General features: G+C 41.2%; 1 protein-coding gene across 1 annotated transcript in view; it reads left to right on the top strand.

Moving 5' to 3' along the window:
• The window catches only part of LOC126335642 (uncharacterized), a 50,021-nt gene extending 30,243 nt beyond the window's left edge, over nt 1–19,778 (top strand). The window contains exon 4 of the mRNA XM_049999099.1: nt 19,396–19,778. Within this exon, the coding sequence (XP_049855056.1) occupies nt 19,396–19,778 (383 nt within the window). The remainder of the gene's footprint in view (nt 1–19,395) is intronic.
• The last annotated feature ends 6,382 nt before the right edge of the window (nt 19,779–26,160 follow it).

The following is a 26,160-nucleotide window of genomic DNA, read 5'->3' on the forward strand; positions in this document are numbered from 1 at the left end:
CTACTGCTGAACCCATGACTCCCTTGGGTAACCTTGCTTCTTCCATGCGTGTAACATGACCCCACCATCTAAGCCTGTTCGCCCTGACTGCTACATCTATAGAGTTCATTCCCAGTTTTTCTTTGATTTCCTCATTGTGGACACCCTCCTGCCATTGTTCCCATCTACTAGTACCTGCAATCATCCTAGCTACTTTCATATCCGTAACCTCAACCTTATGGATAAGGTAACCTGAATCCACTCAGCTTTCGCTCCGATACAACAAAGCTGGTCGACTGATTGAACGGTGCACAGATAACTTAGTCTTGGTACTGACTTCCTTCTTGCAGAAGAGAGTAGATCGTAGCTGAGCACTCACTGCATTAGCTTTTCTACACCTCGCTTCCAGTTCTTTCACTATGTTGCCGTCGTGTGAGAATATGCATCCTAAGTACTTGAAAGCGTCCACCTGTTCTAACTTTGTTTCTCCTATTTGGCACTCAGTCCGTTTATATCTCTTTCCCACTGACATTACTTTTGTTTTGGAGATGCTATTCTTCATACCATAGTCCTTACATTTCTGATCTCGCTCTGAGATATTACTTTGCAAACTTCACAACTAAGTCATCCGCATATGCGAGACTGCTTATTTTGTGTTCACCTATCTTAATCTCACCCAGCCAGTCTGTTGTTTTCACACGATAGTAGAAACAGATAAAATGAAATACAAGAAACGTATTCAGACGACAATTCATAAGTTTAAATAAAGAAAATCAACAATGTAACACTGGAATTTGCTTAATTTTTAGCTCTTCCAGGAGTTCCTCGGCAGAATAGAAGGAGTGAGCCATGAGGAAACTCTGCAGTTTAGACTTAAAAGCGTTTGGGCTACTGCTAAGATTTTTGAGTTCTTGTGGTAGCTTACTGAAAATGGTTGCAACAGAATAGTGCACTCCAGGTTGTTATACCGGGTGATCAAAAAGTCAGTATAAATTTGAAAACTGAATAAATCACGGAATAATGTAGATAGAGAGGTTCAAATTGACACACATGCTTGGAATGACATGGGGTTTTATTAGAACCAAAAAAATACAAAAGTTCAAAAAAATGTCCGGCAGATGGCGCTTCATCTGATCAGAATAGCAATAATTAGCTTAACAAAGTAAGACAAAGCAAAGATGGTATTCTTTACAGGAAATGCTCAATTGCCCACCATCATTCCTCAACAATAGCTGTAGTCGAGGAATAATGTTGTGAGCAGCACTGTAAAACATGTCCGCATTTATGGTGAGGCATTGGCGTCGGATGTTGTCTTTCTGCATTCCTAGATATGTCGGTCGATCACGATACACTTCAGGTAACCCCTAAGCCAATAATCGCACGGACTGAGTTCTTGGGACCTGGGAGGCCAAGTATGACGAAAGTGGCAGCTGAGCACACGATCATCACCAAACGCCGCGCTCAAGAGATCTTTCACGCGTCTAGCAATATGGGGTGGTTCTAATAAAACCCCATGTCATTCCAAGCATGTGTGTCAATTTTTACCTCTCTATCTACATTATTCCGAGGTTTATTAAGCTTTCAAATTTGTACTGACTTTTTGATCACCCGCTACGTGCCATAGATAACAAAAATTTTGTACATGGCTGCACGTTCAGAGACCATGAATAGTTACAATTGAAAGAAAAACAGCCCTCGGTCAATATTTTTAACAAATTTACCTGGTTTCAACACTGCTAAGAGTCTCTTCCTCAGAATTTAAATCAAACAATGTTCTATATTCTATAACATGGTCACAGAATTATGACTAAAAACGTATGACAGGGTATAAGTACGGAATCATTGTGACAGACTGTCAGTACTTATATGTCATTTATAAAATAATAAATATGCCAAAAGGGCATTAGTCACAAAGATATTTAAGATAAAGAAAACTGTGATGGCGAGCCACTAAGGGCTGCTCATTACCTACGTGGTTACAGATTGGAAACGGACTGAGGTGCCCGCGTTAACAAATGTGGTCAGGTGAGCATGGCACAGCAACGAGCGCGCCATGTAGTAGCCGTAGATACAATTAGGCTACTTCACGTTGAAATATAGGCAGAAATGATTATAAATAAATGGTATTCGGTACATAATAGACAGCACTGTTTGTTTGGTAGAAGTATACAACATAACATTTTGTCTACATCAAAGCTTATAACAGTAAGATATTCTATCTTAGAAAATTCTGGTGTCTACAAAATTGTGTGCGATACTTGCTCCTCTTGCTATACAGGACAAACAGGACGTGCCTTCACTACCAGATATAAAGAACACTTGCTACGAAAAAATGGCACTAGCCCCCAAACTCGTCTTTTGCCGACCATCTTCTAATTGCAGGTCATTCACCTAAAGCCATCTGCGATAGCAACATTTTACACACCAAAAAGAAAGGGCGTAGGCTAGAAATTCTAGAAGAATTAGAGATTTTCAACCATTTTGCTAGAAATGATAGCCTCATCCTTAACGAACAGCTACAGCTACATAACAAAAATTTTTTCAACGGTATAAAAGCGTTACTAGATATCTGACTTCGGGTCTCCTTGTGCAGGTCACCGAAATGTTCTTTTCCTTCTTGGATCTGGTGCAGGGTCACACATTGGTGTGGTTCCTGTTGATTCACTCTGTAGGTGGGACTATACTAGACATGGCCTACACCTCAACAGGAAAGGGAAGGGTAAACTGGCTGGGCTGATAGCAGGAAATTTAAAGGGGGGAGGAACTACATCTCATGGTGGAAACTCTTTTTTAGTGTAAGATCAGTGTCCAGTGGGAAACTCAGCCAGGCAAGTACTAAAGATGTTAAAAAAGTTCAAGATACTCACAAAAGTAAAGTGAAAAATAATGTTAGTATATTTCATCAAAATATTGGGGGATTGAAGAATAAAAGTACTAAAGATGTTAAAAAAGTTCAAGATACTCACAAAAGTAAAGTGAAAAATACTGTTAGTATATTTCATCAAAATATTGGGGGCTTGAAGAATAAAATTGATGAGCTTCTGCTTTGTTTAGAAGATATAGAAACCAAGAATGTAATAGATATACTATGCCTGTCTGAGCATCACATTGTCACTGATATGCAAAAGGTTAGCATCAATGGGTACAAATTAGCTGCACATGTAAGTAGAGATAATATGATGAGAGGAGGAGTTGCCATATATGTCAAAAGCTTCCACAGTGCAAAAAATTTAGAAACTAAAAAATTTTGTGTAGAGCAACATATGGAAGCATGTGCCACTGAACTTAAACTAAAGGATGGCACTTTCATAATTGTAACAGTGTATAGGTCCCCCTCAGGGAATTTCCAGCTATTTCTGGAAAACTTGGATGCTTTGTTGTGCTATCTGTCAGACAGGGGGAAGCAAATTATCATTTGTGGGGATTTCAATGTTGATTCCCTGAAAGAGTGTAATAGGAAGAATGACCTTTTAGTATTACTCAGTTCTTTCAATTTGAGCTCCGTCATTGATTTTCCTACTCGGATAACAAAGAACAGCAGTACATTGATAGATAACTTTTTTATAGACCAAGATAAGTTTAAGGACATAAATGCTTATCCTGTTGAGAATGGTCTTTCAGATCATAGTGCACAGCTTGTTACAGTACATGACATAGCTCCATGCAGTATAATAAATCAGACTTTCAAAGCAGTGCGTTCAATTAACAATATAAATATTGCAAACTTTAGGGAAAGCCTACAGCAGCTAGACTGGGATGAAGTGTATAAGGAACCCGATGCAAACTTGAAATATAACTTATTTCACAATACATTTTTAAGGGTATTTGAAAATTGTTTTCCCAAGAAAATAGTTAAACATAATTCCAAGAAAACATATAAAAAACCTTGGCTAACTAAAGGAATAAGAATATCTTGCAACCGCAAAAGAGAACTGTATCTAACAGCAAGATGGAGTACTGACCCCGAAATTGTTCAATATTATAAAAACTATTGTGCGGTACTAAGAAAAGTTATTAAAAAGTCCAGAAGCATGTGTATCATGTCTGAGATCAGTAACTCTGATAATAAAATTAAAGCAATTTGGAATATTATTGAAAGGGAAACAGGGCAACCAAGAGCACAGGAAGACTTTAGTGCAATAAAACTGAATGACAAGTGCACTAACAAACAATCAGAAATTGAAAATATTTTGAATCATCATTTTTTAAATGTTGTGGAGAAAATAGGATCTAGATCTTCACTAGAAGAGGCAAGGCTATTAATAGAAGAGGCCATACCTGCACAGTTTGAAACAGCTGTAATTCCACCAACCTCTCCCTCTGAAATCAGTAAAATAATAAACTCACTGAAAAGTAAAAGCTCTTACGGAATTGATGGAATTTCCAGCAAAGTACTTAAAGCTTGTTCCCCACAGATAAGTAGAATTCTCAGCCATGTATGTAATAGCTCTTTGGAGCAGGGTGTTTTTCCTGATAGACTGAAATATGCCATTGTAAAACCATTGCATAAAAAGGGGGATATGTCGGATGTCAACAACTACCGCCCAATCTCTCTTCTGACAGCTCTATCAAAAATTTTTGAGAAAGTAATGTATTCAAGAGTAGCCTCCCATATTTGTAAAAATAAAGTACTAACAAAATGTCAGTTTGGTTTTCAGAAAGGCTTTTCAACAGAAAATGCTATATATGCTTTCACTGATCAAATATTAAATGCTCTGAATAACCGGACATCACCCATTGGTATTTTTTGTGATCTCTCAAAGGCCTTTGATTGTGTAAATCATGGAATTCTTTTAGATAAGCTAAATCATTATGGTTTGAGTGGGGCAGTGCACAAATGGTTTAATTCATACTTAACTGGAAGAATGCAGAAAGTTGAAATAAGTGGTTCGTGTAATGTTAAAACAGCTGATTCCTCAAACTGGGGTGCTATCAAGCACGGGGTCCCACAGGGTTCGGTCTTAGGTCCTTTACTGTTCTTGATATACATTAATGACTTACCATTCCACATTGATGAAGATGCAAAGTTAGTTCTTTTTGCTGATGATACAAGTATAGTAATAACATCCAAAAACCAAGAACTAAGTGATGTAATTGTAAATGATGTTTTTCACAAAATTATTAAGTGGTTCTCAGCAAACGGACTCTCTTTAAATTTTGATAAACACAGTATATACAGTTCCGTACAGTAAATGGCACAACTCCAGTAATAAATATAGAATTTGAACAGAAGTCTGTAGCTAAGGTAGAATTTTCAAAATTTTTAGGTGTGTCCATTGATGAGAGGTTAAACTGGAAGCAACACATTGATGGTCTGCTGAAACGTCTGAGTTCAGCTACGTATGCTATTAGGGTTATTGCAAATTTTGGTGATAAGAATCTCAGTAAATTAGCTTACTATGCCTACTTTCATTCACTGCTTTCGTATGGCATCATATTCTGGGGTAATTCATCGTTGAGTAGAAAAGTATTCATTGCACAAAAACGTGTAATCAGAATAATTGCTGGAGCCCACCCACGGTCATCCTGCAGACATCTATTTAAGGATCTAGGGATCCTCACAGTAACCTCACAGTATATATATTCCCTTATGAAATTTGTTGATAATAATCCAACCCAATTCAAAAGTAATAGCAGTGTGCATACCTATAACACCAGGAGAAAGGATGATCTTCACTATGCAGGGTTAAAACTGACTTTGGCACAGAAAGGGGTAAATTATGCTGCCACAAAAGTCTTTGGGCACCTACCAAACAGCATCAAAAGCCTGACAGATAGCCAACTAACATTTAAAAATAAATTAAAAGAATATCTAGATGACAACTCCTTCTACTCATTGGCTGAATTTTTAGATATAAAGTAAATAAAAAAAAATAAAAAAAAACTTAATCATTAATGTCATGCAATATTTTGTGTAGTGTAATTTCTTGTACAGACATCTTTTATTAACCTGACACGTTCCACATCATTACGAAGTGTCGTATTCATGATCTATGGAACAAGTATTAATCTAATCTAATCTAATCTATGTTTCTCAGTTATCGAATGTTTTTCGGCTGTATTTCACGTCAATACTGCTTTCTCCAAGTTGTAATTCAGACCTATATACAGTTTCATAATCATGTTTTCATGTTTTATCTTACTGTTATAAGCTTTGATGTAGACAAAATGTTATGTTGTATGATACCATCAAACAAACATTGCTTTCTATTATGTCCCAAATACTGCTCATTTATAATCATTTTTGCCCATATTTCAATGTGAAGTAGCCTAATTGTATCTACGGCTACTACATGGCGCGCTCGTTGCAGTGCCATGTTCACCTGACCTCATTTGTTAATGCGGCCACCTCAGTCCGTTTTGCAACTTGCACCATGCAAGTAACGAGCAGCCCTTAATGGCTCGCCATCACAGTTTTCTTTATCTTAAGTACCTTTGTGACCAATGCCCTTTTGGCATATTTATTATTTTATAAATGACATATAAGTACTGCCAGTCTGTCACGATGATTCTGTACTTATACCCTGTCATACGTTTTTAGTCATAATTATGTGACCATGTTATAGAATATAGAACATTGTTTGATTTAAATTCTGAGGAAGAGACTCTTAGCACTGTTGAAGCCAGGTAAATTTGTTAAAAATACTGACCGAGGGCTGTTTTTCTTTCAATTGTACCATAAATAACCTTCGTCTCTGCATAGCTCTGGGCAGGGCAGTTAAGTAACTCACCCATAATTCGTACCAGAAATTACTGTTGTAATACTTTGTATGCTCTTCTCCGAATGACTGGACAAGATGTATTCAAACATGCAAGATCTGGCTAACAGCTGCGTGTGTTTCAACAACCACAGATAGCCAATAATCCGGAGAGCCTGACTTTACCTTTCTTGTTCTAGCTATAACTATTCAACTCTTCAACATCACAGAAAAGTAACTGAACAAAATTTTACGTGACCGATTAGACTCACACTGTTCTTTCGATCAGCTCCTTTTCGCATTTGCTATCCGGTAACAGTCTGTATTCGTTTCTCTTACCTCACACGCAGTTTCAGCAACCACAGATTACTTTTAATTTAGGTACTTGCTCCGAAATTTATTTCAAAATTAATTCTTTCTCCTCCACTCTCACTCCAACCACCTATAGCTAGAACTGAAAAAGGTCACTTTCGTTTAATTATCGGTAGAACCACTGTGTTAACTGCTACATGTTCCATCAGTTCTTATTTTTCAAGGACACTATACACCTTCCAACACTTACAAAATATTTGCTGAATTCTGATCATATGTAAATTTCATAGATAAGGACTAAAACAATCCGATACATCGATCTTTATATAGGCAGAGCTCAACATGAACTGAATTTTTTACTTTACAAAGTACAATACAATATAGTATATATTTTTTCTTACAAGTATCCTTTGTTTTTGATTTTAAAATTGATGTTTCAAAGTACTGCACTGAAAAGGTGTTTGAATATTGTCCAGGTGTGGTTAAATTTAGTGGAGCTAAATTTATAACTGTTGTTATTTATAGATCCCAAGACTCCGATTTCACAACATTTTTGCTAAAGCTAGAGGAGGTTCTTGGTTCACTTTATAGGAAATACAAAAAGTTAGTTATATCTCGTGACTTCAATATTAATTTTCTAAGTGATTGTGCAAGGAAAAGGATGCTGGTAGTCCTCCTTAATTCATATAATCTTATACAAACCGTATTCTTACCAACGAGAGAGCAAGGGAACAGTAGAACAACCCTAGACAACATTTTTGCTCATTCCTCATTACTAGAACATTGCGTTAGCAAAAAGGTGAATGGCCTTTCAGATCATGATGCACAAATTCTAACTCTAAAATATTTTTGTGCTGCAACACATGTTAAATATAGTTATCAACTGTTTAGGAAAGCTGATCCAGTTGCTGTAGACACCTTTGTAAACCTTATCAAGGAACAAAATTGGCAAGATGTTTATAGTGCTGATACAGTAGACGATAAATATAATGCTTTCCTTAAGACTTTTCTCGTGCTCTTTGAAAGTTGCTTTCCGTTAGAACGTTCGAAACAGGACACTAGCACAAACAGGCAGCCTGGGTGCCTGACTAGAGGGATAAGAATATCTTGTAGAACAAAGTGGCAATTATATCAAAACGTTAGAAACAGTCAGAATCTACATGCAGCAGCCAATTACAAACAGTATTATAAGGTGCTTAAAAATGTTATTCAGAAGGCATGCAGATAGAATAGCCAAGTCCCAGGATAAAATTAAAACCATATGGTCCATATGGTCAGTCGTAAATGAAGTGGCTGGTCTGCAGAGACAGGTCGAGGATATAAAATCAGTGCATACTGGGAATGTCCGTGTTACTGATAAGTCGCGTATATGTACAGTATTTAATAATTACTTTCTGAATATAGCAAGTGAACTAAATAGAAACCTAGTCCCAACGGGGAATCATACAGCGCTCGTAGAAAAAAGTGTTCCGAGACTGTTACCTGAAATGCTCCTCCAGAATACTGAAGTATTATTCTATGTATGTTAGCCCAGTATTTAGCCATATCTGTAACTTTTCCTAAAGGAGTGGTCTGTTTCGTGACCGATTAAAGTACTCGGTAGTGAAGCCACTTTATAAAAAGGGAGACAGGGATAATGTTGACCATTTTGGACCTGTTTCTATGCCATCGGTGTCTGCTAAAGTTATCGAGAAGGTTGCATATACAAGGTTACTGGAGCATTTAAATTCACATAATTTGCTGTCAATTGTACAGTTTGGTTTTTGGTTTTAACAACTAAAAATGCTACATTCTCTTTTCTCTGTGAGTTTTGGACGGATTAAATAAAAGGTTGCGAACGCTAGGTGTTTTCTTTGATTTAACGAAGGCTTTTGACTGTGTTGACCACAAAATATTACTGCAGAAGTTGGACCATTATGGAGTAAAGGAAGTAGCTTGCAATTGGTTCGCCTTTTACTTTAAGAACAGAAAGCAGAAGGTAATTCTCCGTAATATTAAGAGTGGTAGTGATGTTCAGTCCCAATGGGGCACTGTTGAGTGGGGCGTTCCCCAAGGGTTGGTGCTGGGGCCACTGCTGTTTCTTATTTATATAAATGATATGCTTTCTAGTATTGCAGGTGATTCAAAAATATATATCTGTTTGCTGATGACACCAGCTTGGTAGTGAATGATCTTGTGTGTAATATTGAAACAGTATCAAATAATGTAGTTCATGAAATAAATTCGTGGCTTGTGGAAAATAATTTGATGTTGAATCATTGTAAGACTCAGTTTTTACAGTTTCTAACTCACAATTCAACAAGAACCGATATTTTGATCAGACAGAATGGGCATATTATAAGCGAGACGGAAAAGTTCAAGTTCCTAGGCGTTCGGATAGATAGTAAGCTGTTGTGGAAAACCCATGTTCAGGATCTTGTTCAGAAACTAATTGCTGCTTTATTTACCATTAGAACAGTATCTGAAATGAGTGATACTTCAACACGAAAAGTAATCTACTTCGCATATTTTCATACGCTTATGTCGTATGGTATTATTTTTTTGGGTAATTCTTCTGATTCAAAAAGGGTATTTTTGGCTCAAAAACGGGCTGTTCGAGCTATATGTGGTGTAAGTTCGAGAACCTCTTGTCGACCCCTGTTCAATAGTCTGGTAATTCTGACATCGCCCTCACAGTATATACTTTCTGTAATGTCGTTTGTTGTTAGCAATATTAGCTTATTCCCAAGAGTTAGCAGCTTTCACTCATTTAATACTAGGCAGAAATCATATCTGCATGTGGAATGCACTTCCTTGCCTCTTGTGCAGAAAGGAGTGCGGTATTCTGCTGCATCCATTTTCAATAAGCTACCACAAGAACTCAAAAATCTGGGCAGTAGCCCAAACACTTTTAAGTCTAAACTGAAGAGTTTCCTCGTGGCTCACTCCTTCTATTCTGTCGAGGAGCTGCTGGAAGAGCTGGAAAATTAAGCAAATTCCAGTGTTACATTGTTGATTTTCTTTATTTAAACTTACGACTTGTCGCCTGAATATGTTTCTTATATTTCATTTTATCTGTTTCTACTAGCGTGTCATAATTTCATGTTTTGACTCGTTCCATGACCATGGAGATTTCTCCTTGAGTTGGTCCCACGGAACAATAAATAAATAAATAAAAAGAGACTCAGCAAGTGAAATACGATTGTCGGTCTCTTCTCCCTTCATCGGCCTTCGGCTGCTGGGCGAATGTTGCCGGCAACGCCAGGTGGTTGCGATACTGCCCCGACGTGCGAAGACTGCTGTCCGCAGTATGTCAATTGCCACCATACATGAAACGGAAAAATCACAAAACAAACTTTTTAGTGTTCCATGACTCAACCTGCAAAAAACGGAACCATTATAGGTTCCCATTGTTGTTCGTCTATAGGTCTGGTTTTCCTGACTGCTAAGAATCCTTTTTTTTTCAGGAACAGACGAACGTATCAAGCTCAAATTTATGTCACTTATTAAGGTCTATGACCCCTTGGAAGTGTAAACAATTTAAGCTTCTAAGTAACATATTTTGACACTCGAATTCTGACTTATCAAAACCTATAGCGTGCTTTCCGTTGACCTATACGTATGACATTTGGCAAGAAGCAAGGTTTCACAGTACAAGTAAAGCAAAAAATTTGAAACTTGTTAAATTTTTATTATGTCACTAAAAAAATATCTTTTACCATTTTAAAATACATTCCATTCATCACCTGTCAAAAGCGTAGTAGACAAATATTACTGCATGCAAACATAAAATATATATTGTAATCAAGTTATAGTAAGTAGTTTGAAAATGTTTTATCAAATCATCTCTCTCTTCATAGGCAAACTAAAATCCCCAGTTCGCTTCTTTTTGTGTGACCAAGCTAGTCTGAGGAACTACTGTAGAAATTTTGATACGGTCTTGAAATTTCGTTAAGAATTTCAGTTTGGAGGATCCATGAACTTTATATCAAAAAAGTGTTGCACCACCCCGATTCGCAGAACTCCTGAAGATAGACCTTGCCTGTGGATATTGTATCACAGATACAGTCCCTTTGACTGTTCAGAGGCATCACTAAACCCTCCCAAAGATGTAAACAAACGTGCATGAGCAGCGCCTATTAGACGCAGGGGGTCCGACAGCCGAGCAGTTCCAGTAATTCCATCAGCAAGAGGTACACAGCTTTTGTTGTCTGTAGTTCATCCATGCCTAGACGGTCAATACCGCGGTTTGATCGCGCCCGTATTGTTGCTTTATGACAGGAAGGGCTCTCAACAAGGGAAGTGTCCAGGCGTCTCGGAGTGAACAAAAGCGACGTTGTTCGGACATAGAGGAGCTGCAGAGAGACACGAACTGCCGATGACATGCCTCGCTCAGGCCGGCCAAGCGCCACTACTGCAGTGGATGACCGCTACCTACGGATTATGGCTCGGAGGAACCCTGATAGCAACGCCACCATGTTGAATAATGATTTTCGTACAGCCACAGGACGTCGCGTTACGACTCAAATTGTGCATAACAGGGTGCATGATGCGCAACTTCACTCCCGACGTCCATGGCGAGGTCCATCTTTGCAAGCAAGACAGCATGCAGAGCGGTACAGATGGGCCCAACAACATGCCGATTGGACCGCTCAGGATTGGCATCACGTTCTCTTCACCGATGAGTGTCGCTTATGACTTCAACTAGACAATCGTCGAAGACGTGTTTGGAGGCAACCCTGTCAGGCTGAACGCCTTCGACACACTGTCCAGCGAGTGCAGCAAGATGGAGGTTCTGTGCTGTTTCGGGGTGACATTATGTGGGGCCGACGTACGGCGCTGGTGGTCATGGAAGGCGCCGTAACGGCCGGAAGGCAACCATATCGGCAGCATATTGGCGAGGCATTGTTATTCATGGACAGCAATTCGGCGCACCCATCGTGCCCCTCTGGTGATATCTTGCTTCAGGATAACGACATCGCTCGACTATAATGACCAGCACGTTCTCCAGTCATGCTTGGGATGGATTGAAAAGGGCTGTTTATGGACGATGTGACCCACCAACCACTCTGCGGGATCTACGCCGAACCGCCGTTCAGGAGTGGGACAATCTAGACCGACAGTGCCTTGATGAACATGTGGATATTACGCCACGACAAATACGGGCTTGCATCAATGCAAGAGGACGTGCTACTGGGTATTAGAGGTACCAGTATGTACAGCAATCTGGACCACCACCTCTGAAGGTCTCGCTGAATGGTGGTACAACATGCAATGTGTGGTTATCATGAGCAATAAAAAGGGCAGAAATGATGTTTATGTTGATTTCTAGTCCAATTTTCTGTACAGGTTCCGAAACTCTCGGAACCGAGATAATGCAAAACTTTTTTTTTAAATATATAATCGTAATTCTGTGCGGAACATAACAACAGAGAGTGTGCTACCGTCTTTTGGTTTCCCCAAGTATTATTCCGCCAGTGGCTTCCCATCCTCCAGCAGATATCGAAATGCAAAAATCTCATTTTTGCTTACAAGGAGAACACGGCTAGTGTCATAACCCGATTGCCCAGAAATTTCGCTCATTGGAAGAAGAGCCAAAATAAGTGAACACGTGACTCGGTTTACCAGTGGATATTCGATCGTTTCTAAGGAAATGACGATCAAAGTTTGCAAGGTACTCTACTTGCCTTTTAAAAAGGAAAACGTTTATATGAAATGTTTGCATAGTCGTAGCATCACAGCTTCATAGTTCCGAAATCCGTGTTCGAAATCCGATGAATATTTTTACTTTTGTTTTTCATTTATCTACGCATGTCGTAGAAGATTATACCACGAATGTTTTCCTGTTCAGACTGAAATAATGTTGCCTGGCGAATGAATTACAAAAAAGGAAAAAAAAACAATAAATGAATGAGACAATTATTTGGAACTGTTTTCGGTTATTCATAAGCAGTTGCAAGCGACACAGTTCGGTAAACGCATGAATTGCCACGAAATTATTGCCAACGTGCGAAATCTTCAGCAGAATTAACGTTTCTTTTACGAATGTTCCTCACACAGAGAAATGACCCTGAAGGAAACATGCCTTCGCGGCAATGCTTGTGGTGTTCGGAATTTCTATGTTTGGAATGTTTCTCTTATCGGTATTATACAAGGTAACACATCAATCTTCCTGTAGAATAAGCGTAAGAATGAACTGTAAGAATTAATGTAATAACTGATCTCTTATTTTCTTTCAGCGTTTGTCCTGCATGTCTGCGGGGTCTGCTACATGGGTCGGTTGTCTCCATTCCGCTCTATCACGAGCTGCATCTGGGTGGATATTCACGTAATTAAAATCTTTATGAATTGTATCAGCCCAACGTTGCTTAGGGCGTCCTTTGGGTCTACTGCCGACGACTCCAAGTTTGTAACCCGCCTTGGCAATAGAGTCATCACCGGCCTGTAAAACATGCAGAAACCATCGAAGAGGACTCTCATGCTTGTCTTGGATCGGTACAAAACCAAACTGTTTCCTAATGCTGTCAGTAGAAACGTGATCTAACTTAGTGAGGCCGCTGTCCACCTTAGCACCTTCGTTTCCATTACACTTAGGCGGCGTTCTGTCTCAACTACAGTCGGCCAGCACTCACAACCATACAAGTCGACTGGTCGGATGACAGTGCGACAGATTTTTGGTTTTCAATCATCTTTAATCTTGCGGTCGCAAGTGACTCCGGTTGTTGTTCGCCACTTCATCCAGGCTGTCTGAGTTCTGCTGTTGACCTCTTCTGTGAGTAGGCCGTCAACGGTGATCGTGGAACCGAGGTACTTAAACTTACTCACACAAGTCAGATCTTCACCATTAATCGTGATGGTACCCATTTCATGTCTGTCTGATGTCATGTACTCGGTTTTCTTCAAATTAAGGCCGAAACCGTCTTGCGCCAACCGGTCACTCCATCCTTGAGCTAAGCTCTGCGGATCAAGCTTGTTTTCTGCTGCCAGCATCACGTCGTATGCATGATAGGGTCCATGGTAATGGCCGATGCAGGTCAGTTGTCACACTGTCCATTACAGGAATGAACAGAAGTGGTGATAATGCAGAACCTTGATGGAGACCGACCTTTGATTGGGAAGTACTTGGACAGTGCCGAGGTTGTACGGAAATTACTTCTCGGCTGTGCATAAGGTAACTACACTCAGTTAATAAGGTCCTCCGGCACGTCATGCTGTCGAAGTGCGAGCCAGATGCGACTGTGTGGCACCAGACCAAAGGCCTTTTCGAGATCCATGAATGCTTGATGCAGCGGCTTGGCTTTCTCACGGTGTTTCTCGACTAAGAGTCTGGCAGCATGAATCGCATCAGTTGTGCAGCAGCTCTCCACAAATCCACCTTGGTTTCTCGAAATCTGTGTGATCTCACGGATGCTTTGGTCCAGAACACGCTCAAAGATTTTCATGGCGTGGCAGAGAAGTCGAATTGGACGGTAGTGGGTGCGCTCATCGGGATTTCCGTTCTTAAAAATAGGTACGGTGATGCTCTGCTGCCAATCAGTTGGTGTTTGTCCCTCGTCAGTGATCTTGTTGAAGAGTTCCGTTAACCATTCGGCTGCCTTCCATAACTCTGCTGGAAGGTTATCTGGGCCGGTGGCTTTCCCAGGCCTCATTTTCCTCAGAGCAGTCCTGACCTCTTCGACTGCAATTTCTCTTACGGGCCCTTCAACAGCATAGCCGGTGGGTATTGGTGGATGCCCCATCCATTATTATTATACCGCAACTGGCTTCTTATTAAATGAATGCACAGCAAATGCATCTCTGCTACAACTATGGTAAAAATGTTCTGAAATTATTTCTGTTATCAAAAATAATGAAGTTACCGTACGCAATGCTTAAAGAACCTCAAACCTTGCAGTGGACTTTTCGTCAACATTAATTATTCTTCTGTTGAGATTTTCTTGAAGTAATTGCGCCATCGTTCTCTGGCCTTCTTCCAGTCAACTAGCAGATTACCGGTCTCATCACTGACTCGACAGAACTGATGAACATAATCTGAATTGCGATGTCTTGCTTTAGCGAGTCGATTGAGTTCCGCTCTCCTTCACGTGTGTCAAGTTTTGCGTATGGATCAGCATAACGTGAGGATTTGGTTGCTGCTATAGCCCGTTTTGCATCTCTAATAATTGATATAAGAATGAAATGCAAGAATATGACAATTTAAAAAAGATTAAAACTTTTGGCCAAAAATGTTGGTTTAGTAACCTTCTATATCATAGAAATGTAATAAAATAAAGTAAATAATAACACTGAATGGGTTTAGAACGTGGGAAGCAAAACTAGGAGGTCGCGACGCTAGCTACTGTGCCACAATTTCAGCTGATATCAGCGTGCGTTTTCTCGGAAACAGTCGAGTATCTAGGGATATGCCGAGACTCGTATTCGGTTGATTCCTCTTCCACTGAGCGAAGTTTCTGGGAAATCGGGTTATGGCACCTGCCGTGTTTCACGCTCCACTATTTTTCTGTGCACTGGTTTACTTTGGTTACTTGTATGTTGCGAACAAATGAGATTAATGATTATTATACTGGAACTGGCTTCTTATTAAATGAACACTTTTGTTACTGCAACTCTGTAGAATGCACAACGTATGCATCTCTGCTAAAACTATTGTAAAAATGTTCTGAAATTATTTCTGTTATCAAAAATAATGAAGTTACCGTACGAAATGCTTAAAGAGTCTCAAACCTTGCAGTGGATTTTTTGTCAACATTAATTATTAATCAGTGCCACGGCTAACACAAGAGCATGAGACTATCATTATTAAAGTTTACAATATTAGCAGCCGTTTCAGAACTCGCCGACACAGATATTATTTCACAAATCCACTACTGAATCCTTTACAAATACAAAATGCAACATAATTGTCACTATTCTTACAACTTTAAACATAGCTGTGTGCAGCAACCGTGAACAAATTTTTTTGTAGTACAGACAGCCCACTGGTTGCAATGGATTTTATAGTCGAATTGACCATGGTTTCGACTCCTAAACTAAAGGAGTCTTCATCAGAATTTACATTACCTAAATAAGGGGGATACAAAGATAGTCATTAGTAAGAAAAATACAGCACAGTAATAATTAATATTCGTATATACATATGTACTTACATACGTAAAACGTTGAGCATTGCAGCTCTCCTCATACAATTTTAACACCAAAAAGGCCACGTGACATAATAAAACATCCTACGTAAAAGTTTTACTGTCATTTCTAGTTAAAAATTAAAGACTGCCGCTAAGGGCTGCTTGTGTATACTGAAACAGTTGGGATCAGACAGTCCAGACATTGCAAAATTTTTACACGATAAATTAAAAAACTCATACGTTTTTCAGAACAATTATTCGGTCCCTAACACTCAAATTCTTGTTCAAAAAATTAGACTTGCACTGTGATATAGATACAAAAATATTTTCACTTGAAATTAAAAAACTTTATACGAACGTACTTGTGAGGGAAACGCTGAATATAGTAGAAAATAATTGACGTTTCTTCAAAAAAGAAAGCTCTGTTTAGCAAGTTACCGATTTCATGAATCTCATTCAAATTGTAGTGAAATATAATTATTTCGAATTTAATGGACAACTGTATCAGCAACCTGATGGTCTGGCTATGGGTAACCCACTAGCTGGTATCCTTGCAGACATCTCCATTAACTCCCTAGAAGAAAAAGTTTTTAAAAATTTCTCAGCTCCTTTCATATTCCCGATACGTCGATGACATTTTGATTCTTTACAAAAGACCTATTCACGGTATAGACAATATAGTTAAGATCTTCAATGAACTTCACGAGAAAATCAGTTTTACAGTTGAACACCGTAATTAAATTATCTGGATTTAACTTTAACTTTAATCGGCAATAAAATTTCTTTCAACATTTACCGAAGAGAAACTTGCACAGATCAAATCGTACCAGCTTGTTCTACACACCCACAATCTCACAAAAATGCCTTTTTTCATTCCTCCATACAGAGAGCTGTTTCTATGCCCTTATCTATTGAAAACCTCAATGCTGAGATAAATTTGATTGAAACTATCGATATTCAAGCAGAAAACTAACAACAGAGTTACAACTCTCGGTTTCTCCAATACCGAATAGCAAGAAAAGAAATATTTTTGCATTCCGTTTTTAGGGCACATCTCTTACAGAATCCAACGCCTCCTTAAAAACAGATATAAGTGCAATGTTACATTTTCCACCAATAATAACCTGAAAACTAATCTCCTTCATATTATATAAGACAAACAGGGCGAGCTTTTTCAGTCAGATATAAAGAGCATCTATTGGGGAAAAAAGGCACTAACATTCATAATTCTTCTTTCGCTGATCATTTGCTGATCAGAGGCCACAAACCTAGGAAATTAAAGAAATTAATATTCTGTACACAGTGAAAAAAGGTCGTAGACTTGATGTTCTTGAGGAAATGGAAATATTCAAACACTTCTCTCTCAGTGATAACCTTATTCTTAATGAACAGTTGGAGTTGCTTAACAAGAATTTTTTCAATGGCTGCAAACCTTTACTGAAGGATTCTTAAAAGATACACTCCTGGAAATTGAAATAAGAACACCGTGAATTCATTGTCCCAGGAAGGGGAAACTTTATTGACACATTCCTGGGGTCAGATACATCACATGATCACACTGACAGAACCACAGGCACATAGACACAGGCAACAGAGCATGCACAATGTCGGCACTAGTACAGTGTATATCCACCTTTCGCAGCAATGCAAGCTGCTATTCTCCCATGGAGACGATCGTAGAGATGCTGGATGTAGTCCTGTGGAACGGCATGTCATGCCATTTCCACCTGGCGCCTCAGTTGGACCAGCGTTCGTCCTGGACGTGCAGACCACGTGAGACGACGCTTCATCCAGTCCCAAACATGCTCAATGGGGGACAGATCCGGAGATCTTGCTGGCCAGGGTAGTTGACCTACACCTTCTAGAGCACGTTGGGTGGCACGGGATACATGCGGACGTGCATTGTCCTGTTGGAACGGCAAGTTCCCTTGCCGGTCTAGAAATGGTAGAACGATGGGTTCGATGACGGTTTGGATGTACCGTGCACTATTCAGTGATCCCTCGACGATCACCAGAGGTGTACGGCCAGTGTAGGAGATCGCTCCCCACACCATGATGCCGGGTGTTGGCCCTGTGTGCCTCGGTCGTATGCAGTCCTGATTGTGGCGCTCACCTGCACGGCGCCAAACACGCATGCGACCATCATTGGCACCAAGGCAGAAGCGACTCTCATCGCTGAAGACGACACGTCTCCATTCGTCCCTCCATTCACGCCTGTCTCGACACCACTGGAGGCGGGCTGCACGATGTTGGGGCTTGAGCGGAAGACGGCCTAACGGTGTGCGGGACCGTAGCCCAGCTTCATGGAGACGGTTGGGAATGGTCCCCGCCGATACCCCAGGAGCAACAGTGTCCCTAATTTGCCTGGAAGTGGTGGTGCGGTCCCCTACGGCACTGCGTAGGATCCTACGGTCTTGGCGTGCATCCGTGCGTCGCTGCGGTCCGGTCCCAGGTCGACGGGCAGGTGCACCTTCCGCCGACCACTGGCGACAACATCGATGTACTGTGGAGACCTCACGCCCCACGTGTTGAGCAATTCGGCGGTACGTCCACCCAGCCTCCCGCATGCCCACTATACGCCCTCGCTCAAAGTCCGTCAACTGCACATACGGTTCACGTCCACGCTGTCGCGGCATGCTACCAGTGTTAAAGACTGCGATGGAGGTCCGTATGCCACGGCAAACTGGCTGACACTGAGGGCGGCGGTGCACAAATGCTGCGCAGCTAGCGCCATTCGACGGCCAACACCGCGGTTCCTGGTGTGTCCGCTGTGCCGTGCGTGTGATCATTGCTTGTACAGCCCTCTCGCAGTGTCCGGAGCAAGTATGGTGGGTCTGACACACCGGTGTCAATGTGTTCTTTTTTCCATTTGCAGGAGTGTATATACGAATTTTAATTATTACTGTCCTGTATTTTTCTTATTAATGAGTAGCTTTGTATCCACCATAATTAGGTAATAAAAATTCTGATGAACACTCCCTTGGTTTAGGAGTCGAAAGCATGATCAATTCGACTATAAAATCCATTGCAACCAGTGGGCTGTCTGAAGTACAAAAAAGAAGTCACTATTCTATTATTATTCAGAGTCCGCGGACGTAATCAGTATATATAAAGAAAATTGTAATTGCATACCTATGAAGCATGTTTTACCAGGAAACGTTATACGTGTTCTTCACGTAAGTGTGTGGCTTACCATTATCTAGGCCCGAGAGCCACAATGCCCTAGTGTTAATGAGAACCTTACGATACCCGCCCGTAACGCAGTCAGCTAGTACAGTATCGTACAGTGGAGTTGGGCGTTGCAGAGGCGGTGGGCGCGCGGCTGACGGCGCACCAGACGCTGAGCAGCGTGCGCCAGATGCGCCGCTTCCGGCAGATCGGCGTGCCGCGCGACTCGCTGGACCTGGCGCTCAGCGGCAACTACGACCACGCACGCGAGCTGTTCCCCGAGAAGTGCGACGTGCTGCTGCAGCCCGAGACGCTGGGCGCCGCGACGTGGCGCAAGGACCGCAACGTGCGCCTGGAGCTGGTGCCGCAGCCGCCGTTCCGCGGCCACCCGCTCAACCACGGCGGCATCGCGCAGCGGCCCAACCCGCACAGCAAGCGCGGCGGCTCCTTCAACCCGCACCACCCCAAGTCCAAGGACGGCTACACGCGCACGCCCTTCGGCTCCTTCTACGCCCACTGAGAGGCCGGCGCGCCGGTCCCCCCACACCTTGTTGTACCAAATCCACTGTCTGCCGCAATACACGCCTCTCTTTTCCGTCTTCATTTGTCTACGCTTTGCATCACCAGTTGCCTAGTCGATTGTTCCGCAACATGTGGTTACTTTGGCCCAACTTTTACCTGTCTTTTTATATGTGGCAAGAAAGCAAACTATAGTGGCAGAGAGAAAATTTCAGGTACACTTTTTTAGTACTGTGTTGTGAAAGATTTTTACCGTCAGTTAAAAAAAAATAGATCACGTCTGTTGCTGTGATACCATAAGAAAGCCCGCCCGGTTGGCCGTGCGCCCTAACACACGGCTTTCCAGGCGAGAAGGACCGCCGGGTGCCAGGCACGGATCCGCCCGGCGGATTCGTGTCGAGGTCCCGTGAACCGGCCAGTCTGCGGATGGTTTCTATGCGGTTTTCCATGTGCCTCGGCGAATGCGGGCTGGTTCCCCTTATTCAGCCCCTGATACACTATGACGGCGATTGCTGCGCAAACAAGTTCTCCACGTACGCGTACACCACCATTACTCTACCACGCAAACATAGGGCTTACACTCGTCTGGTGTGAGATGTTCCCTGAGGGAGTCCACTGGGGGCCGAACCGCACAATAACCCTGGGTTCGGTGTGGGGCGGCGGAGGGGTGAAGTGGACTGCGGTAGTCGACGTGGGGTTGTGGACCACTGCGGCTGCGGCGGGGACGGAGCCTCTCCGTCGTTTCTAGGTCCCCGGTTCACATACAATACAATACAATACCATAAGAAATGTGGGCCAGTGTTACCCGCACTCAGGGACACTTTCACCGACTTCATCATTTTTCACGTTCAAGCGGTAGTGTAATATTGCGACAACACACACGCAACATCTTTTTTCTACTTGTTCTAGAATCAGTTACGAGAAGAGTCACAGCAGGCAGGAGACGAGGAATCCAGTGGGGAGTCTGTGAAGGTCTGGAGGATTTAGATTTTGCAGACGACACAGTTTTATTAGCTCAAAGGCTGACTGATATGCAAGCTAAATTAAACTTGCTCGAAGAAGAAGCAGAGACTACTGGCCTCTAGATAAATACAGGCAAAACAAAGGAAATGAGAGTATATTAAAAAAACTAAAAACCCACTTCGATTGCGAAAAAGCACCAAGTGTTAAGTGTTAACCCAGGTTTCGGCGTAGATAACTACACATTCTTCAGAACAACAATAAAACCCACAAGTGCCTAAGAAGACCTTTGTCAATGATTGAAAGAACACCATAGCTATACATTTATAAACGAAAAAGAAAACAAAAACACAAACAGTACATATGTACAAAGTCAAAACCACTACTTAACATAATGGTGTACGCTCCACCTCACCCCGGCCTATGGTAGATAACCCGCCATAAACTGCAGCTACAAATGGTCGCTCACTTACAAGCCTGACCCGCTACCTATGCACATGCTCAAGACAAGGGAAGTTACTTGAATGCACATGCGCATATGAATACGAGAAAGTTTATACATGGATCGGGGCTAAATAGCCCATATATTTCCAACACTGATCAACGTATATCAAAAAATGAAATCGATAGAAGAAGAGACGAGCTAAATGGGACATCAAACCTAAAAAACCCGCACACGGTTGCTTATGCTACTAAAGAAACTTATATATGAGGCTACATATGACAACAGGAAGAACTCTTAAAACGATACCTAAGGCCAGTACTTAGCCTGGGGGGAGAGGGGGGCTGAGGGGACGTAATCCAAAGACGTCGTGGTAATAAAGATATAGGGATAAAACGTGAGGTGTGATATAAATTGATCCACGGTTGGGAATATATGGGCTATTTAGCCCTGACCCATGTATAAACTTTCTCCTATTCGTATGTGCATGTCCATTCAAGTAACTTCCCTTGTCTTGCGCATGTGCGTAGGTAGCGGGTCGGCTTGTAACTGAGCGACCGTTTGTAGCTGCAGTTTATGGCAGGTCATGGCCCATCGAACAAAGGCCGGTGTGAGGTGGAGCGTACACCATTAAGTTAAATAGTGGTTTTGACTTTGTACATATGTACTGTGTGTGTTTTGCTTTTCTTTTTCGTTTATAAATGTGTATCTATGGTGTTCTTTTAATCATTGACAAAGGTCTTCTTAGGCAATTGTGGGTTTTATTGTTGTTCTGAAGAAGGTGTAGTTATCTACGCCGAAACCTGGGTTAACACTTAACACTTGGTGCTTTTTTCGCAATCGAGGCGGGCTTTTAGTTTTTTGATATATTAACCAACGATTGCTGACGCGCTGCGATGTTAAAGGTTCTGAAATGAGAGTAAATTCAGGGAACTTGGAAGTGCCACTGTTAATAGGTGAGCAGCGGGTGGAGACTGTCAACTCATTCCTGTATCTGGGTAGTGTTGTGATGGAAGATGGTGGAGCTGGAGATGATGTGAAAAACCGCATTAAAAAGCCAAATGCTCCCTTCATGCAGTTGTATCCAATATGGAAAAATAGAAATATCGGACAAAACGAAAAACAATTTTTAATACAAATGTGAAGGCTGTTTCTTCTGTACCCCAGTGAAAGCTGGAAAATGGACAAAAAGTTAACATCTCAGTTACAAAGCTTCATAAATAGATGTCTTTGACGCATCACGACTATCTGGTGGCCAGAAAAAATATGTAATGAGGGGCTCTGGGGAATAACAAACCAGATGTCTATAGAGGACCAGATACGAGAGAGAAAGTGGGGTGGGTTGGGGCACACCTTGAGAAAACCAGAGGGAGCCATCGAGAAAAAAAGCATTTGAATGGAATCCCCAGGGAACAAGGAAGACCAAGGGCCACATGGAAGAGGACACCGGAAGGGGAAGCAAAAAGAGTTGGTAAGACCTGGGCAGAACTGAGGCAAATGGCCAAAGACAGAGGCGGATGGCGAGTTCTCCTGGATGCCATATACCCCCATAGGGGCCAAAGGAATTAAGTAAGTCAATGTTCCGACGAAGTAAACTTGAAGTGTCTATTAGTGACTGATGACTATTGTATTTAGCTAAGGTGGCGATGTTTTGACTTGAGCAACGTCTCTTCTAGATCTATTACTCCATGCACTTACACCTAACACCGCCGCCTTAACGCTCCCTTGTTAGATTGGTGTAGATACAGGGTGTTTCAAAAATGACCGGTATATTTGAAACGGCAATAAAAACTAAACGAGCAGCGATAGAAATACACCGTTTGTTGCAATATGCTTGGGACAACAGTACATTTTCAGGCGGACAAACTTTCGAAATTACAGTAGTTACAATTTTCAACAACAGATGGCGCTGCAAGTGATGTGAAAGATATAGAAGACAACGCAGCCTGTGGATGCGCCATTCTGTACGTCGTCTTTCTGCTGTAAGCGTGTGCTGTTCACAACGTGAGTGTGCTGTGGACAACATGGTTTATTCCTTAGGACAGAGGATTTTTCTAGTGTTGGAATTCCACCGCCTAGAACACAGTGTTGTTGCAACAAGTCGAAGTTTTCAACGGAGGTTTAATGTAACCAAAGGACAGAAAAGCGATACAATAAAGGATCTGTTTGAAAAATTTCAACGCACTGGGAACGTGACGGATGAACGTGCTGGAAAGGTAGGGCGACCGCGTACGGCAACCACAGAGGGCAACGCGCAGCTAGTGCAGCAGGTGATCCAACAGCGGCCTCGGGTTTCCGTTCGCCGTGTTGCAGCTGCAGTCCAAATGACGCCAACGTCCACGTATCGTCTCATGTGCCAGAGTTTACACCTCTATCCATACAAAATTCAAACGCGGCAACCCCTCAGCGCTGCTACCATTGCTGCACGAGAGACATTCGTTAACGATATAGTGCACAGGATTGATGACGGCGATATGCATGTGGGCAGCATTTGGTTTACTGACGAAGCTTATTTTTACCTGGACGGCTTCGTCAATAAACAGAACTGGCGCATATGGGGAACCGAAAAGCCCCATGTTGCAGTCCCATTGTCCCTGCATCCTCAAAAAGTACTGGTCTGGACCGCCATTTCTTCCAAAGGAATCACTAGCCCATTTTTCAGATCCGAAACGATTACTGCATCACGCTATCTGGACATTCTTCGTGAATTTGTGGCGGTACAAACTGCCCTCGACGACACTGCGAACACCTCGTGGTTTATGGAAGATGGTGCCCGGCCACATCGCACGGCCGGCGTCTTTAATTTCCTGAATGAATATTTCGATGATTGTGTGATTGCTTTGGGCTATCCGAAACATACAGGAGGCGGCGTGGATTGGCCTCCCTATTCGCCAGACATGAACCCCTGTGACTTCTTTCTGTGGGGACACTTGAAAGACCAGGTGTACCGCCAGAATCCAGAAACAATTGAACAGCTGAAGCAGTACATCTCATCTGCATGTGAAGCCATTCCGCCAGACACGTTGTCAAAGGTTTCGGGTAATTTCATTCAGAGACTACGCCATATTATTGCTATGCATGGTGGATATGTGGATAATATCATACTATAGAGTTTCCCAGACCGCAGCGCCATCTGTTGTTGTCAATTGTAACTACTGTAATTTCGAAAGTTTGTCTGCCTGAAAATGTACTGTTGTCCCAAGCATATTGCAACAAACGGTGTATTTCTATCGCTGCTCGTTTAGTTTGTATTGCCGTTTCAAATATACCGGTCATTTTTGAAACACCCTGTATTTAGCCTTGCAACTCTTCTGATTTACTCAGGGTCCAGCTATGCTGTTCCATGTTCTTCCTCGGCATCGAACTTCTTACTTCTGTGCAGAAGTGGCTATAAAACAAAACACTGCTTCTCTGCTTAAAGTGCAGATTGGTTCAAATTAACTCTGTATATTGTCACAAACTTTCACAAAGGCTACATTTTATTTGAGAACCAAGTAATATTACTGTCTCAAAATCCTATGTTAACATTCTGTAAATAATAGTATGAAACGTCCCCTTAGAAAATTTGTGAATAATTGTGCTTAAACTGACAGACAATATTTTTAGCGCAACGCAATCTGACTTTCAATAATCCCTACAAAAGAATGGCCCTGACTAACATTAACCTATACGTTTCACAAATCACTTACCTGACAAAAATCTTCGTTACTCGAACTACTGCATTACAGCGAGCGCCAATACTGCCAGCTAAATAAGAGATTCTAACTACTGAAGGCACTAGCTACTGATAGGCATAGTTAGCAAATGAAAGATTTTGATAAAGAACAAGCAATGTATTTACCTTAATAGTGTTCAAAACTCATAATATATTTATCTGACACCGACACATTGGATAAATAGTTTTTTTTCTTTTCAGAAGATGTCCAGCTCCGCCTTAATTCCATACCCAAATAAAAACTCACAACGTTCTAATTCCAAGTCGGCAAATCACAAATTCACAAATCACTGCCAAACATATAACTTTCGCTCAAATAAATGCCATTATAGATACTAGTGGGACTCTCAGTGCACAGACGCACAAAATATTACGTACCCGAGTATTGCAATCTGTAAGTCATGTTTGCTTACCATAAGACAATCCTATGTCTGTGCCCTGTGTTTGAAGAGGACTAACGTAAAAAGGTATTTCTTTAGATTATAAAAGAAATCGTTATTTCCAGCAGATTGTTAAATCAACGTTAAAGAAAATTAACGACACAAAAACGCCTATTTGCGATCAGCTGATCTGATAGACAGATGACTACTGTTTGCGTATTGTTTCGATGTGATAAAATATATCTTTTATACCAGAGGCAGTTAACCTCTCTGCCAGCTTAAACTTTATATAGTAACTGTCAAAATTCAATCTTATGCTTTTCTTTTCACTTTAGAGAAAAACGTTACTAAATACTTCTCTTCAGAAGTATTTTTATTATTATTTCTGCATTTAAAATGCTCAGAGACATTGACACAAGAATATAAGTAGTATTAAGTAACTACACAATAAGTTCGGACACCAGTGGAACTTTGATTTTAATTTAACGATGAACGTTAATTTATTGTCCTTGAGGAACGTTGCACGATATTTCAGTCTTTTATGTTTCAACAATTTCAGTTGTTATATAATCTTTTGCTGGAAAATATTTTAAAAAATCCCTATTTTCTGTATTGAATAATAGATCAAAAGACTCAACCTCTTCAGGCGTTGGACATTCGCGGTTATTAACCCTTTTTAAAATATCTTTTTCCAGCAATTTAGAATAAGAACTTTTTTTTAGTATGTCTGGTAATTGTTCACTTTACTTACTATCCAATAGTAATGTCATCACCGTAAGTGCTCACAGTTGTTGAACTCGCAATTGGTTATTTTAGTATGAAATGGGAAGAACAACTATTACAATAGTATAAATTGTTTAGGTGAAATGACCAGGATTTAATGATA

Source organism: Schistocerca gregaria, chromosome 2, assembly GCF_023897955.1.
Source record: "Schistocerca gregaria isolate iqSchGreg1 chromosome 2, iqSchGreg1.2, whole genome shotgun sequence".
Taxonomy (NCBI): domain Eukaryota; kingdom Metazoa; phylum Arthropoda; class Insecta; order Orthoptera; family Acrididae; genus Schistocerca; species Schistocerca gregaria.